General features: G+C 42.1%; 1 protein-coding gene across 1 annotated transcript in view; it reads right to left on the reverse strand.

The window, feature by feature from the left end:
• Positions 1–13,659, reverse strand: part of LOC111976166 (transforming growth factor beta receptor type 3-like) — a 163,733-nt gene that overhangs the window by 20,269 nt on the left and 129,805 nt on the right. The window contains exons 8-13 of the mRNA XM_024004930.2: positions 12,656–12,845; positions 9,237–9,544; positions 8,518–8,673; positions 5,525–5,686; positions 3,856–4,059; positions 1,891–2,184 (exon numbers count right to left, since the gene is read on the reverse strand). Coding sequence (XP_023860698.1) covers positions 1,891–2,184; positions 3,856–4,059; positions 5,525–5,686; positions 8,518–8,673; positions 9,237–9,544; positions 12,656–12,845 — 1,314 coding nt within the window. The remainder of the gene's footprint in view (positions 1–1,890; positions 2,185–3,855; positions 4,060–5,524; positions 5,687–8,517; positions 8,674–9,236; positions 9,545–12,655; positions 12,846–13,659) is intronic.

A 13,659-nucleotide genomic window follows, 5' to 3' on the forward strand; every position in this document is an offset into this window, starting at 1 on the left:
ACTGTATTTTATACCATCTACTGCACCTTGCCTATGCCGCTCGGCCATCGCTCATCCATATACTTACATGTACACATTCTCATTCACCCCTTTAGATTTGTGTGTATTACGTAGTTGTTGAGGAATTGTTAGATTACTTGTTAGATATTACTGCACAGTTGGAACTAGAAGCACAAGCATTTCGCTACACTCGCATTAACATCTGCTAACCATGTGTATGTGACCAATACAAATTTGATTTGATTTATAGATTGCAAAATAGTTGGGAAGAGATGTTTGATGTACCGATTCCATGGCACATGGTTTATGAACAGATACGCAAAACGAAGCCGAATTGAAAACTTTTTAAATCTAAATTATTACATAAAATTCTTGCAACCAATAGAATGTTATATATATGGGGGATACAACCATCCCAGCTCTGCATATTTGGCTGCGAAGAGACAAAATCAATAGATCATTTGTTTTGGTACTGTCCATATGTAGCTTGTTTTTGGTCGCAGGTCCAGGTGAAACATCACAGCATAGTTGAAAAATATATGGCAAAAAAAAAAAAAAGGATGGTGTTTAAAGATAGATGGGAGGGGTTGAGTGGAGCTGAAGGGTGCGACTAAAAACAACAAGATAACTAATGGAAAATATACTGTGTCCGTAAAATGTATATAGGTTCAGAACTTTTGTGAAACAGCACAGTTTCACAAAATTGCATACAAAGTCTTTTGTTTGGGGTAAATCCAACACAACACATCACTGAGTACCACTCTTCATATTTTCAAGCATGGTGGTGGCTGCATCATGTTATGAGTAAGCTTGTAATTGGCAAGGACTATGCAGTTTTAAAAATAAAAAACTATTATTTTAGCTTAGCACAGGCAAAATCCTAGAGGAAAACCTGGTTCAGTCTGCTTTTCAACAGATGCTGGGAGGAAAATGCACCTTTCAGCAGGACAATAACCTAAAGCATAAAGCCAAATATACACTGGAGTTGATTACCAAGACGGCATTGAATGTTCCTGAGTGGCCTAGTTGGCTTGAACATTTAGGACCTTGAACATGGCTGTCTAGCAATCAACAACCAACTTGAGAGAGCTTGAATAATTTTTTGAAGAATAACGTGCAAATATTATATAATCGAGGTGTGCAAAGCTCTTAGAGACTTACCCAGAAAGACTCACAGCTGTAATTGTTGCCAAAGGTGATTGTAACATGCATTGTCTCTGGGGTCTGAATACAAAAATGATATATTTCTGTATTTCATTTTGAAAAAATGTGCAAAAATCTCTAAAAACACTTTGCCATTATGGGGTATTGTGTGTAGATGGGTGATATTTTTTTATATTTTTGTATACATTTTGAATTCAGGCTGTAAGACAACAAACTGTGGAATAAGTCAAGGGGTATGAATACTTTCTGAAGGCCCTGTATGTGTGTGGAAAACATTTCATCACAGGTAAGACATTTAACGTGTTTAGTCTGTTTGTAATTACACTCACTACTTGTAGCTGTATAATCTGTTTGTGTTGTGGTCTTGGCTAGCTTAATGTTCCAGTCAGTAGCTAGCTAGCACTCGYGTGGCTCCTAGGACTGTCATGAAAAGGGGCATGTATTACGTTTTTCTAAGTAGTGAGAACGCTCGGGAGCAGGCAATGTTGAAAAGCAATCTTTAGATGTTGTACTTTTCTTAAATGTAGTTTTGAAATTGACTAAAACATGTAGACAACAAGAAAATTGCGTTCTGTAAGCCAATAGGGAAACCAAAGTAACCACAGGTTGTTTTCCTCACAGGTGGGCGGGGCCGTGACGCTCTAGCTAATAGACTGGGACTATAGGASCCAAGGATGTCAAGTAACTCAAGAAATAATACAAATATGGAAAAAAACTAAAACATACCATTGCCAGTCCCTGGTTATTGTGGGGTCTCTTAGAGCAAACGGACATTTCACAGTGCAGGAAGAGCAACGATCCATTGAAGTGTGAGTTGAAGGTGAAGCTGAACCTCTTCCTGTCGGTCTGGGAGTGGGAGATAGGTAGGTCTCTCTGACTGTAGTATTTGACGGTGTCGTCTGTAGGGCAGATATTCTCGATCAGGGTATAGTCTGACGCGATGTTGGGGTTTGAGTTGGCAGAGATGAAGCAGGTCTGGATCATGAAGCCAAGATCTGGGTCGACTTTGAAGGCTCCAATCTGACAGGAGAAATACATTTTAAAAAATCAAGATCAAAGATTTTTGTGTTAAACAAAACATTGTGTTAAACATTGTGTCATTTTTCACAAAAWAAATCAACTCATGTGCCAAAATATTGTCCAGTTTATAATGTGTAAGCAAGATGGAGGTTATAAGATTGATACAGCCTCTAAAGATGTCAGATGATTCTATTTACGAATCCTCTCATCGACGTCGTTGAATTGACAAACTATCTGTTTCGCTCTGCAAAGTTGTGTGAAGAACACCATCTTGGCAAATGTCTGTACACTCTGTCAGTCCAGGAGCTGACTATTTGTTTTAACACAGAGAACAAGCTAAAGGAACACTATCAGAGTGCTATCAGGTCCAAGAATCACAAATCCTGTGGATTTCAGTCCCTTCAAACGTTTTAAGAGGATCTTTCCTTCGGCAGACCACAAGGCATTTCCCTGAGTTATGGGCTGCATCCCAAATGGCACCCTATTCCCCATATAGTGCACTACTTTCGACCAGAAACCTATGGACCCTGAAATAGGGTGCCATTTGGGACGTAACATGACTTATTATCCCCCTGCTGCTTTCTCTCTCCCTTTTCTCTGAAAGATCTACATGTGTTTTACTGTTTTCTGGCTGTGCCATCGACATGCCAAGGTTGTCAAAAAGCTTGCCCAGTCAAAAGCACACATGTACGCACGCAGGCACGTACACACAAACACGCACACAGGCACGCACACACACACACTGCGTTCAAAGGACAGCTCATGGTTGGCAGCGACTAGTGAAAACCCAGTGAGCACTGTACATGCAGGCTGTGACCTGACCTATGAGTAACACAAGTTATGACACACTTGTTGCACAACAGCAGTTTCCTTTACAGCTTAGTTTGGGCTGTAGCCTCGGGGGCTAGGGCAGGGCATGGCAGATCTCAGCCCAGTGTGAGAGGTGTGGAGGTGGGAGAGAAAGGGCTAGAAAGGGGCTAAGGACTAGGCCCCATGKCCCCACACACAGAGCTCTTTGTGACTTGTTGCTGATGTCTCTCTGAGGCCACACTGTCAGAGCAGCCGTCCTCCTCAAATACCTCCATAAATCAACACTTCAAAGAGCCTCACTGTGTGGATCTCAAACTTATCTTACACAACCCCCCGATAGGACCTTCTTAGTAATTACTTTTCAGTGCTATTAGCAAGGTACATTCTGGACTTTCCAGGCAGAATAAATAGAAGATAAGGTCTATGGGGAGAATTCTAAATGTAAAACAGTACTGTATGTGCCAGGACACTTAAGACAGAGATGATGGCAGGGAGGGGTAGTTAACAGCAGAAAGACCATATGTTAACTTTATATCCTTCCGACCCAGACCAAATATCAACGGACCCTGTGGAAGCTAAAACACTAACAGATGAAAGTGGACCAGACCAGTGTACACACAGAACAGTCCTCACTGTTGTTTTGACAGGCCTCATATTAAGAGAGACAGAGACACAGACATATACACACAGACAATCCTGGCTCTTGTGAAATCGCTCCAACTCACATGTCCCAGCATCTGGATACTAGCCTACTAATTATATTCATCTGAGCGAATCACACACAGACTAAAAATATAACAGACACAATGTACTACTTAAATATATTTAATACAGTTTATAGTATTTCACTGCTTCGTTTACCTCTACAAAGACCTGTTTCTTTTTGGAGACGGTATGGAAGGCCTGGGTAGACGGATAACGGAAGAGATGGGTGTTGTACAGCTCCATGTTGAACATGACGTCGGTGCTGAGCGGTTCCTTTGCTGCCGGGGCAATACGAGGGAACGATCCTGATGATCCTGATCCTCCTAGAGTGTCCTGGTTCTTCCTGTAGGTGCAGTTGAACTGGAGAGAGGCGGGAGAGAGGAGAGAAAGCCAGTCAAAACAGCTGAACTGGAGGGAGAAGTAGAGAAGAGCCAATCCAAACAGTTGAACTGGAGGGGTGAAGAAGAGAAGAGCAAATCACAACATAATCATAGTTCTAACATACCCTGGCCCTTACCCTGGCCCTCACATTACCTGGCCCTCACATTACCTGGCCCTCACATTCCCTGGCCCTCACATTACCTGGCCCTCACATTACCTGGCGCTCACCCTCGCCCTGGCGCTCACACTACCTGGCCTTCACAGCTAGGAGCGTGTCAAGTGTTTCATCACAGCAATATCACTGAGGGACACAGAGATACAGGCAGGAGGAGACAAAGATGAGAGAGGAAGAGTGTGCATGGGTAAAGAGTATGGCTATAGAGACACAGAGAGAGAAAGGAAAGAGACTTTGTAGATGAAAGGGAAAGCGTGATAGCAGATTTCCCAAAACGTTCAGGTCAGAAGAAGTTCAAGACATAAAGATAATGTGGGGAGTAGACGGTGAGAGTTGGAGTCTTCCATCCTCCTAAGAAGCCAGATGAGTCTTTACTAGCACTGAGGGACTCTGGGAGATGGAGTTTCAACCATCTGGACAGGATTCAGGCGGAGGTACTATGTTATTTATTGATGATCAGTGGTCTGGTCTTGACTCCCAACTCTCTCAACCCCAGGCAGGCCCTGTCATGCAATGCTACTCTCTTAATTCCTTTTTCATTTAGGGTTCATTAACCAGGGTAAACTCCCTTGAGTTTGAAAACCAACCTCTTGTTCGAGGGAGTGTATGTATGAAAAATGTATGAAAAACAAACAAACGGAGAGTCATGTAGCTACAGGACTGGCTCTTGCCATTTGGGGGCCCTAAGTGAGATCTGGTTGGGGGCCCCCCACGTCCCGGTAAAACATATTAGTGCTCCAGCCCCATTTCATGGCTGAGAGAAAAAWTTTAGTTTTAAAGTTAATTTCCTGCAATACTACCCATTTTGCCATTGGGTGGAGAGACATCTTTGCAGTTTTATAGAAGTTGGGGAAAAAAACAAGCGACCGCTTATGCCTGTAGCTGGCCCTGTGTAGCTAGATGTCTTACCAGAATGGAGGACCTGTGTTCTGGTCCTGAGAGAGAATCATATAGAATCTATATTATAGATGTCTTACCAGAATGGAGGACCTGTGTGCTGGTCCTGAGAGAAAATCATGTAGAATCTATATCATCTTATATTATAGATGTCGTACCAGAATGGATGACCTGTATTTTGGTCATGAGAGAGAATCATATAGAATCTATATTATAGATGTCTTACCAGAATGGAGGACCTGTGTTCTGGTCCTGAGAGAGAATCATATAGAATCTATATTATAGATGTCTTACCAGAATGGAGGACCTGTGTTCTGGTCCTGAGAGAGAATCATATAGAATCTATATTATCTTATATTATAGATGTCTTACCAGAATGGATGACCTGTGATCAGGCCCTGTGGTGGGCTCCAGGAAAGCAGCCCTCTCCAGCGCCTCTGTCTCCCAAGGGAAAGTAACGTCTCCGGACTCTAGATCATCGTAATCCAGGGGAACACCACTCCCATCCTTAGGCTCATCGTGACTTATCAGGATCTGGATGTCAACCACAGGGGAGTTGAACACAGCCTGTTCTAAAGTAGTGTACTATATAGCTAGGGTGCCATTTGGGACACACCCACATTGAACAGGTTCAGCTTGACTTTTTAGAATCTGTACGTCAGCCACACAGGGGAGTTGATCATTGAATCATTGAACATAGTTCAGATATATTCACAAGGTGAACAGGACATGTTCCCAGCTATTGGCGCCAAATCATGTTTTAAGGGTGCATCTCAAATGACATATATAGTGCACTACTTTTGTCAGGGCTTTGGTAAAAAAACAGTGCACTATATAGGGAATATGGTGCCTTTTGAGACACACACCAGGAAACTTTACCAGTGATTGGCGCCAAACTATTTTAAAATAATGTTCTGCGTGTGAATGGTGTGTTTCATTCAGGGGCTCAGGACTAGTGTTGCAAAGCTACCGGTAATTTAGGTAATTAACAGAAAATATGGCAATCTATCGTAACTTTGGTAATGTATATTTGAATAACTTAAAAACATTTATAATAATATAGAATATTCCTTTTTTATATCTGTGTCCATATTGTTCATGAGTTTCTAGTACATGGTTCAAGAGAAAATAGCCTAATTAATGAAAAAAGCATGGCATTTTCAATTAACTCGACTAACTATTGACTTTTTCATAACTGACACCAGTTTGATGGCAAAACACTGAAACAAATACATATTGACATAATAACATAAATATATATATTTTTTAAACATATAGGATTTTATATAGTTTTTTWAAATCATCTTATTCAATCAATTCATAAGTTTTACATGTGATAAGGCCACACAGAGGGCCAAAGATTATTACAGAACCGTACCCAAAAGGGCCACTAGATGTCTTGTGATAGATTACATAAAATCCTTCAAAGATACCAAAATTCTGGTAGTTTACTGGTTTCCAGTAATATAAGTTTCCAGTAATATACCCTCCCTTTGCAACCCTACTCAGGACACCAGTGATGCGGCTCTGGTCTGAATCTAGCTGCCAAAACATTCTTCAAACAGATGAGCTGAAATTAAAATGTGGGAACGTCCAGAGATCAACAGTCCAGAGCTGAGAGCTCTATCAGGTAGAAAGAACCCTGTGAAGCATATATTTCATTTTCTCCGCAGGAAAGAAACACCTGAAGCCCACTCTGTGTACTTCAGACGTTCACAGGGTCAGAGGTGAGTTAGGGCTAGAGGACAAGGACTAAATGAGGTAAATTATTGCCATTTAGTTTATTCCTACTGGTGCTTATTTCACACGTGTTGACCCTCCAGTGTAGTCTCTAGTCTAAGGATGCATCCCAAATGGCACCCTATTCCCTATATATTGCACTACTTTTGACCAAGGCTCTAATGCACTATATAGTAAATAGTAGGCTTGGGCGGTATACCATATACCAGGGAAATTTGGAAATAGCCACAGGATGTTTTTTCAATACCGTTGAATTTCTATTTTATTTTTATAAATTAGAATATTTGTAGCTACTTTTTAAGTAAATACCTGCAGTCAACTTGTGCAATACGTTAGGAGATAAAGAAGATTCCGTTCTTCAGTTTACCTGTCACATAATTTTTCATTATGAAGCTTACTGGTAGTTCCCAGTCACGTGGTGTTTGTTTACAAGCGCACAACAACAAGAGACCAGAACCTTGTGAGTCACTAACTGTTGTGCAGCATGTGCCCGGTGATCTAGTTTCAGTGTGGAATTCACAACTAAATGTTTCCCAGCTATATATTTTTAACTGTGCATTGGGTTTGCTAATTTAGTAGCTAGTTAGCTATCTCGCTAAGTGGTTAGCGTCTTCCAAAATCAAGCTTCGCTTTGTAACAGCTGAGAATCCCCTACTGGATCAAGATCCTTGCTGTCTAATGTGTGTTTTGTGCAGCAAACTGTGAGTAGCATTTTTTAGTTACTTGTAAAAATGTATGAGCTGGGATGTCTGTCCTGCAAATAGTTTAGGTCAGAGACTGTATAAAATGTTTGCAATGTGCTTGTTAGCATTTAGTTAGCACTCTCTATGGGTTAGCATTGCTAACCTTTGGACTACAGAGGCTCAGTGGGGTTTGAAAATAGCTCCCCTTGTGTTCAATGCTGGTATGACCAAATATCCCGGGATGGCACAAGGCCGGTATGACTCTGGATACCGCCCAAGCCTAATAAATAAAAAATGCTTATTCGTAGGATGGAACAAACAAGGACCATACAAGGACATGGGGCTTTGATGTATTGCGAAACAGCTAAATGAAGAATACTTTATTTTGACCATAGGGAACTGAAGTTATCTTTGTATCTAAGAAGAGAAAAAAATAAGAATTATCCAGGAGTAATAAAGGCCTAGTTCACAAATTTTGCAGGGGGTATTTTATTTATTTATATGTTGATTTATCAAGGGGTGGGAAGCCCCCTCAGCACCCCTACTTCCCGCAGCAATTCATAGTGTTGTCCTGATTTAGCCCAAGCTGCCCCTAGCTGTTCCTCCCATGCACATAGAGATAATGGATTACCACTGTTCAGAGTAACAGGATAGGGTTGGGGGATACAGCCATAGAGGTCCTATAATTGTTCTATTTAAATATGTGAATACAGTACTCATATAGGGCTAGTTTCCAGACACAGACCAAGCCAAGTCTTGGACTGAAAGTATTTTAAATGGAGATGCATTTTAGTCCAGGGGTATGCTTATTAGGGTCTGGGCACCCTCCATTTCCAGGCTTTACAAGATTTTGGAGTATGGTAACATGTGGTAGGCTAGGGTCCAGGAAACCTGCCTTCAATGAGTTGTTATAGATGCTAATTTGCTAAATGTGCTACTCACTGAGTTGATGTAGAGGACCATAGGACCGGGGTGCATGGGGTACTTGGTGGTCTGACAGCCCTCCAATGGGGTCACCAATGTGTAGTGGGTGGAGTTGACCGTTGCTTTGCATTCTGGGTCTTGAAGAGTCAGGTTGACATTAGCGTAACCGTTGGCCTGAGGAAAGAGACAATGTAATTATTACATTGACAATGTAAATATTGAAAGTATTTTTTAAATTATATAATGTCAATGTAATCTATAATCTTTGCAATMAAATTTAAATCATGATCAATGATCATCTCAAAACGATCAGTAGAGCTGACTGAGACACATGGCACTACACTAGTGAGGCATTAGACGTCACTATGCCATTCGACAGCACAGACTACTTCTCTGTGTGATGTTAAATAAAACCACAGGATAGTCCAACTCTAACCATAATTATACCTAATTGCAGTGTGTCGGTTTTACTACACTGTGATGTTGTCTATTGTGTTGGGCCTGCTTCACAGTGCCCAATGGTAGCACACAAGTACAGACACACACACAGTAGCAAACACACTATACACTGTTGATTCAAGTCAGTGCCAGTCAGTATTAAAGAGAAATAATCATACAGTTAAATCAAGCATGAAAAGTGTGAATTCCACAACTGCCTTTCGTCCATTTTTGACACAATGGAGGCAGACATTTAGTCAGATTGATAAACCAGTTGGCGGACTAAAGTATCTCCTCACCTGCAGAGTCTCTCGGTCGATGCAGACCACTATCCTGCTCTCCTCACACTGAACACTGAGACCAACACTGAGGGTCCCCTGCTGCTCCTCAGGCGCCCCACCCTGCTCCCCTCCCAGCCGGTCATCCAGGGAGGGGGGCAGGGACAGGTAGGGCAGGCCCTGCTCCATGAGCGGGGGGAAGGGGAAGGTGAAGGGCAGGCCACCGGAGTGTGGGGCAGCACCACCCTGACCACCAGAGAGGATGGGGTTGGTGTCCCGTAAGATGGAGAGTTCTGGAGGGAACATGGAATCCAGGGGATCCACCACATCTGTAAGTGAAGTGTGTGTGACACTTTTTAGTCACACACACAGATGCACGAATGCACAAGCACGAATGCACACGCACACACTCACACACACACACACACAAAGGCCTCATCTGGTGATTTTAAAGGCATGGAGATTGCACAGAGCACAAACAGAACAGAACATTGAAACTAAATTGGCTCAGAGTTAGCAGACTTGAGTTTCAGACTATTGTCTTTATAAGGACAGTTAAAATTGGATGTCGATGGTATGTGGTTGAAAAATCAATGATTTATACTTTTATAACAAGCGCTTACATATAAAATGTATTATTATTATTAGCATAATTTATTTACACAGTAGATATMTTTCTTAAATTTAGTGAACCTATGTCTATTTGTCATGCATTATCTATTATTTTCATTATAGTAAACATACACTTTCAATGACCACTTTATTAGTTACACCCATCTAGTACCGGGTCGGACCCCCCTTTGCCTCCAGAACAGCCTGAATTCTTCAGGGAATGGATTCTACAAGGTGTGGCATTCAAACGTGGCTCAATTGCTATCAAGGGACCTAATATGTGTCAGCAAAATATTCCTCACACCATTACACCACCAGCCTGTACCATTGACACTAGGCAGGATGGTGCCATGGACTCATGCTGTTTACGCCAAATCCTGGCTACCATCAGCGTGACACAACAGGAACCGGGATTCGTCGGACCAGGTGATGTTTTTCCACTCCTCAATTGTYCAGTGTTGGTGATCGCGTGCCCACTGGAGCCGCTTCTTCTTGTTTTTAGCTGATAGGAGTGGAACCTGGTGTGGTCTTCTGCTGCAATAGCCCATCCATGACAAGGACTGATGAGTTGTGCGTTCCGAGATGCCATTCTGCACACCACCGTTATTTGCCTGTTTGTGGCCCGCCTGTTAGCTTGCACGATTCTTGCCAATCTCCTTCGACCTATCATCAACAAGCTGTTTTTGCCCACAAGACTGCTGCTGACTGGATGTTTTTTGTTTGTCTCACCATTCTCTGTAAACCCTAGACACTGTCATGCATGAAAAGCCCAGGAGGCCGGCTGTTTCTGAGATACTGGAACCGGCGTGCCTGGCACCGACAATCATACCACGCTCAAAGTCGCTTAGGTCACTTGTAGGGTTGGGCGTAAATCCCAGGATTTACGGTATTACTAGCTTGGTACACAAGGGGGCGCCAAAATAAACAAAAAAAAAGCCCTATGGGCATCTATTACCAGAATGCTAACAAAATTAGAATAAGTAATAACACATTTCCATGGAGGCTGCTAGCTAAATATGCTAACGAACGCAAACAAAAATAAACTTATTGCAAAGACAGGCAATCCAGCTCATAAAGTTATACATATATAGGTAGGAGCTACCGAATGTCATTTTTGGTGAGTTTGGACATTTACAAGCGAATGTGAATGAGAGACTCAAAGTTTTGAYGCATGGTTGTCTGAACAGTACTCTGGAGCAGTGTGTACAGGCTGTGTGTGTGGAATCTGGAGTCACTAGGGCAACTGGCCTGCCTGCCTGCTCTGCTTGGAGAAGATGGGGGAGGAGCAGACGGACCGAGAACAGAGAGGATAAAAAAAGCAAGGAAATCAAAACAGCCTACAGATAACTCATCCATAGGGCTTTGACTTTGTTAATTCAGCCACTTACTTAGATGACGCAACCCTTAATTCAACTTGCTAGTTAATGCAAAATTCTGTGTTTTTTCATGCAGGAACAAAATATGAAACGCATAAGAAATATTTTGCTGCGTTTTGGAAAGCAGATCTAAAATGCTTCTTACTGGAATTTCTGCTCGACACCAGACTAATTTTGTGCTTCAAGCTGCACTTCTCCACTTGGATGAGACTTCACGAACGGGCATTCTATCAGCAGACAGCGCTATGAGATGAACTTTAAGCAAAACATTAGGAAATTTAGCTGGCTACATTCTTTCTATGATAAACATTAGAAATATGATGGCCATGCATCGTTTTTGCAAAAAAAAAGTGCTTTTTCATTGTAAGCTCATTTACTTTTGTGGTTGCCAGCCAAGTAGTGTTGYGCTTCTATTGTCATCTGATGAAAATGAAGCTATTTTCTGCCAAATTTGTTGCACTATTGTTTTTTCTGTGAAGCAAAACTATAGCTGCACATCCCTGATCACTAGTGAAGCAAAAGACACCGTTGGCTTTCAATATAAAACGAGCCCCTGTCAATACACAGCTGGACTCACCTGCTCCTGCTTTCTCCCGTTGTGMTATTTACAAACAAACACTTGACTGTCTCAACTGTTCTGGGGAAGCAAGGTAAGATTCTTAATGTAAAATAATGTGACAGGTGAAAAGAGGAATGCAATCTGCTTTATCTCCTAATATATTGCACAATTTGACTGCAGGTATTTACTCAAAAATAAGCTACAAATATTAACATTTATTGAAAAACTTAAAATAAGTAGGGTTCAATGGTGACAGTATTGAAAACCATCCCGTGGCTACTTCCAAATACCCCGGTATACCGCCCAAGCCTAGTGGAAGCCCGACTGGAATTTTTCAAATAAGTTATTCATACTCAAATAAGCCACCAATTGCATGAAAACAACTTCTAAAAATCTTGGATAAAAAAGGACATTTAGAGGTCTATAATTACTCAGTGAGGAGGGGACTAGATTGTCTTTTTAAGGAGAGGTTGGACCAGAGCTGTTTTTGGAAAGGAGCCGGAGTTCATGGCGCAATTTACAATAGACATAATGTTGAGGCCAACATTAGGCATAACTTCTTTAAGTAGTCTAGTAGGGATCACTTCTAAGGGGCAGGAGGAGGTCTTCATGTGAGCTACAGTATCAAGGAGGGAATTAAAGGATATTTGCTCAAAGGAGCAAAAGGAAGCAGTAGACAGTCTCAGAGCGGTTGCCTTTAGTGCCTCCTGACCAGAAATGCTGTTATGGTGTCGGCTACTGTCAATCTGGGATCTAATATTTTCTATAAAGAATCGTAAACTGTTTGCAGAGATCAGGGGATGCGAGCATGTCACTCTTGGGGGGGGGGGGGGGCACCAACAACACAATCAGTTGTCTAAAAACTGAATTATAGAAGCCTGGATGTTTCTCACCTGGCTCCCTGAGCCTCAGGTTAAAGGTGTTAGCTACAGGTGTGTGGGTGTAGGTGGTGACCGGTCCGTAACCATGATCCTCTGCCCACTTGATCAAGGCCTGAGAGCCAGACGGGAGGTGGTGCTTAGGGGTCCTAGACACCTCCATCAGCCTCTCTGTGTTGGGGCTCAGACTGATGGTATCTGGCGTCTGAAAGAAAGGTAAATACAGGTTTATATTAGTCATATGGAATATTAAATATGACATACAGTATACAGTCATTTTCTTCCGACAGGTGGAGTCACTCCTATGTGATGCTCGTCCCTCAGTACAGACAGAGCAATCTGACCATATTTTAAACCAGTCTGTGTCATGAAAGTTATTTTATAGAGATCAAAGTCGGTGCTTTTTCTCTTCTAGTCAGCAGCATTTACAGTAATCTCTACCTCTGCTAAAGTTCCATTTCCTTTGTCTGACTGTATGGAACAGTAAAAACGACCCTGTCAGCTTCAAAAGCCAGCGTGACCACAACCCACAATGAAAGTGTGAGAGTATTTCACATACTTTCATATCTTGACAGAGTAAAAGTCAAAGAACCATTTTACATTTGTTAGGTTTCTTCATGGAAGGAAAACCCATGACAAATGTACTACTGCCCATAGTGGTGAAGGGTCATACGCACGCTCGATCAAACACACACACGATCACACACACACATCGAAGGCCTGATCAATGGTGGGACTTAGTCTAATGTGTCAGATTTCTACCAGAATTCCTCATTAGTTCCGCAGTGTTCCGTGCTGTATAATGTGAGGGAGCTAATCCCTTCTCACAGATCCACTCTGTCACAAATGGCATCCTATTATTTAGTGTACTACATATGACCAAGCTCATGTACTCTGTCAGCCTGGCCTGTACTTTCCCAGACACCCTGGACCCACTCCAATTTGCATTCCGCCTTAACAGATCCACAGATGACGCAATCTAGTTGCACTTCACACTGCCCTCTCCCACCTGGACAAGA

The sequence above is a fragment of the Salvelinus sp. IW2-2015 genome, linkage group LG16, assembly GCF_002910315.2.
Source record: "Salvelinus sp. IW2-2015 linkage group LG16, ASM291031v2, whole genome shotgun sequence".
Classification (NCBI taxonomy): Eukaryota; Metazoa; Chordata; class Actinopteri; order Salmoniformes; family Salmonidae; genus Salvelinus; species Salvelinus sp. IW2-2015.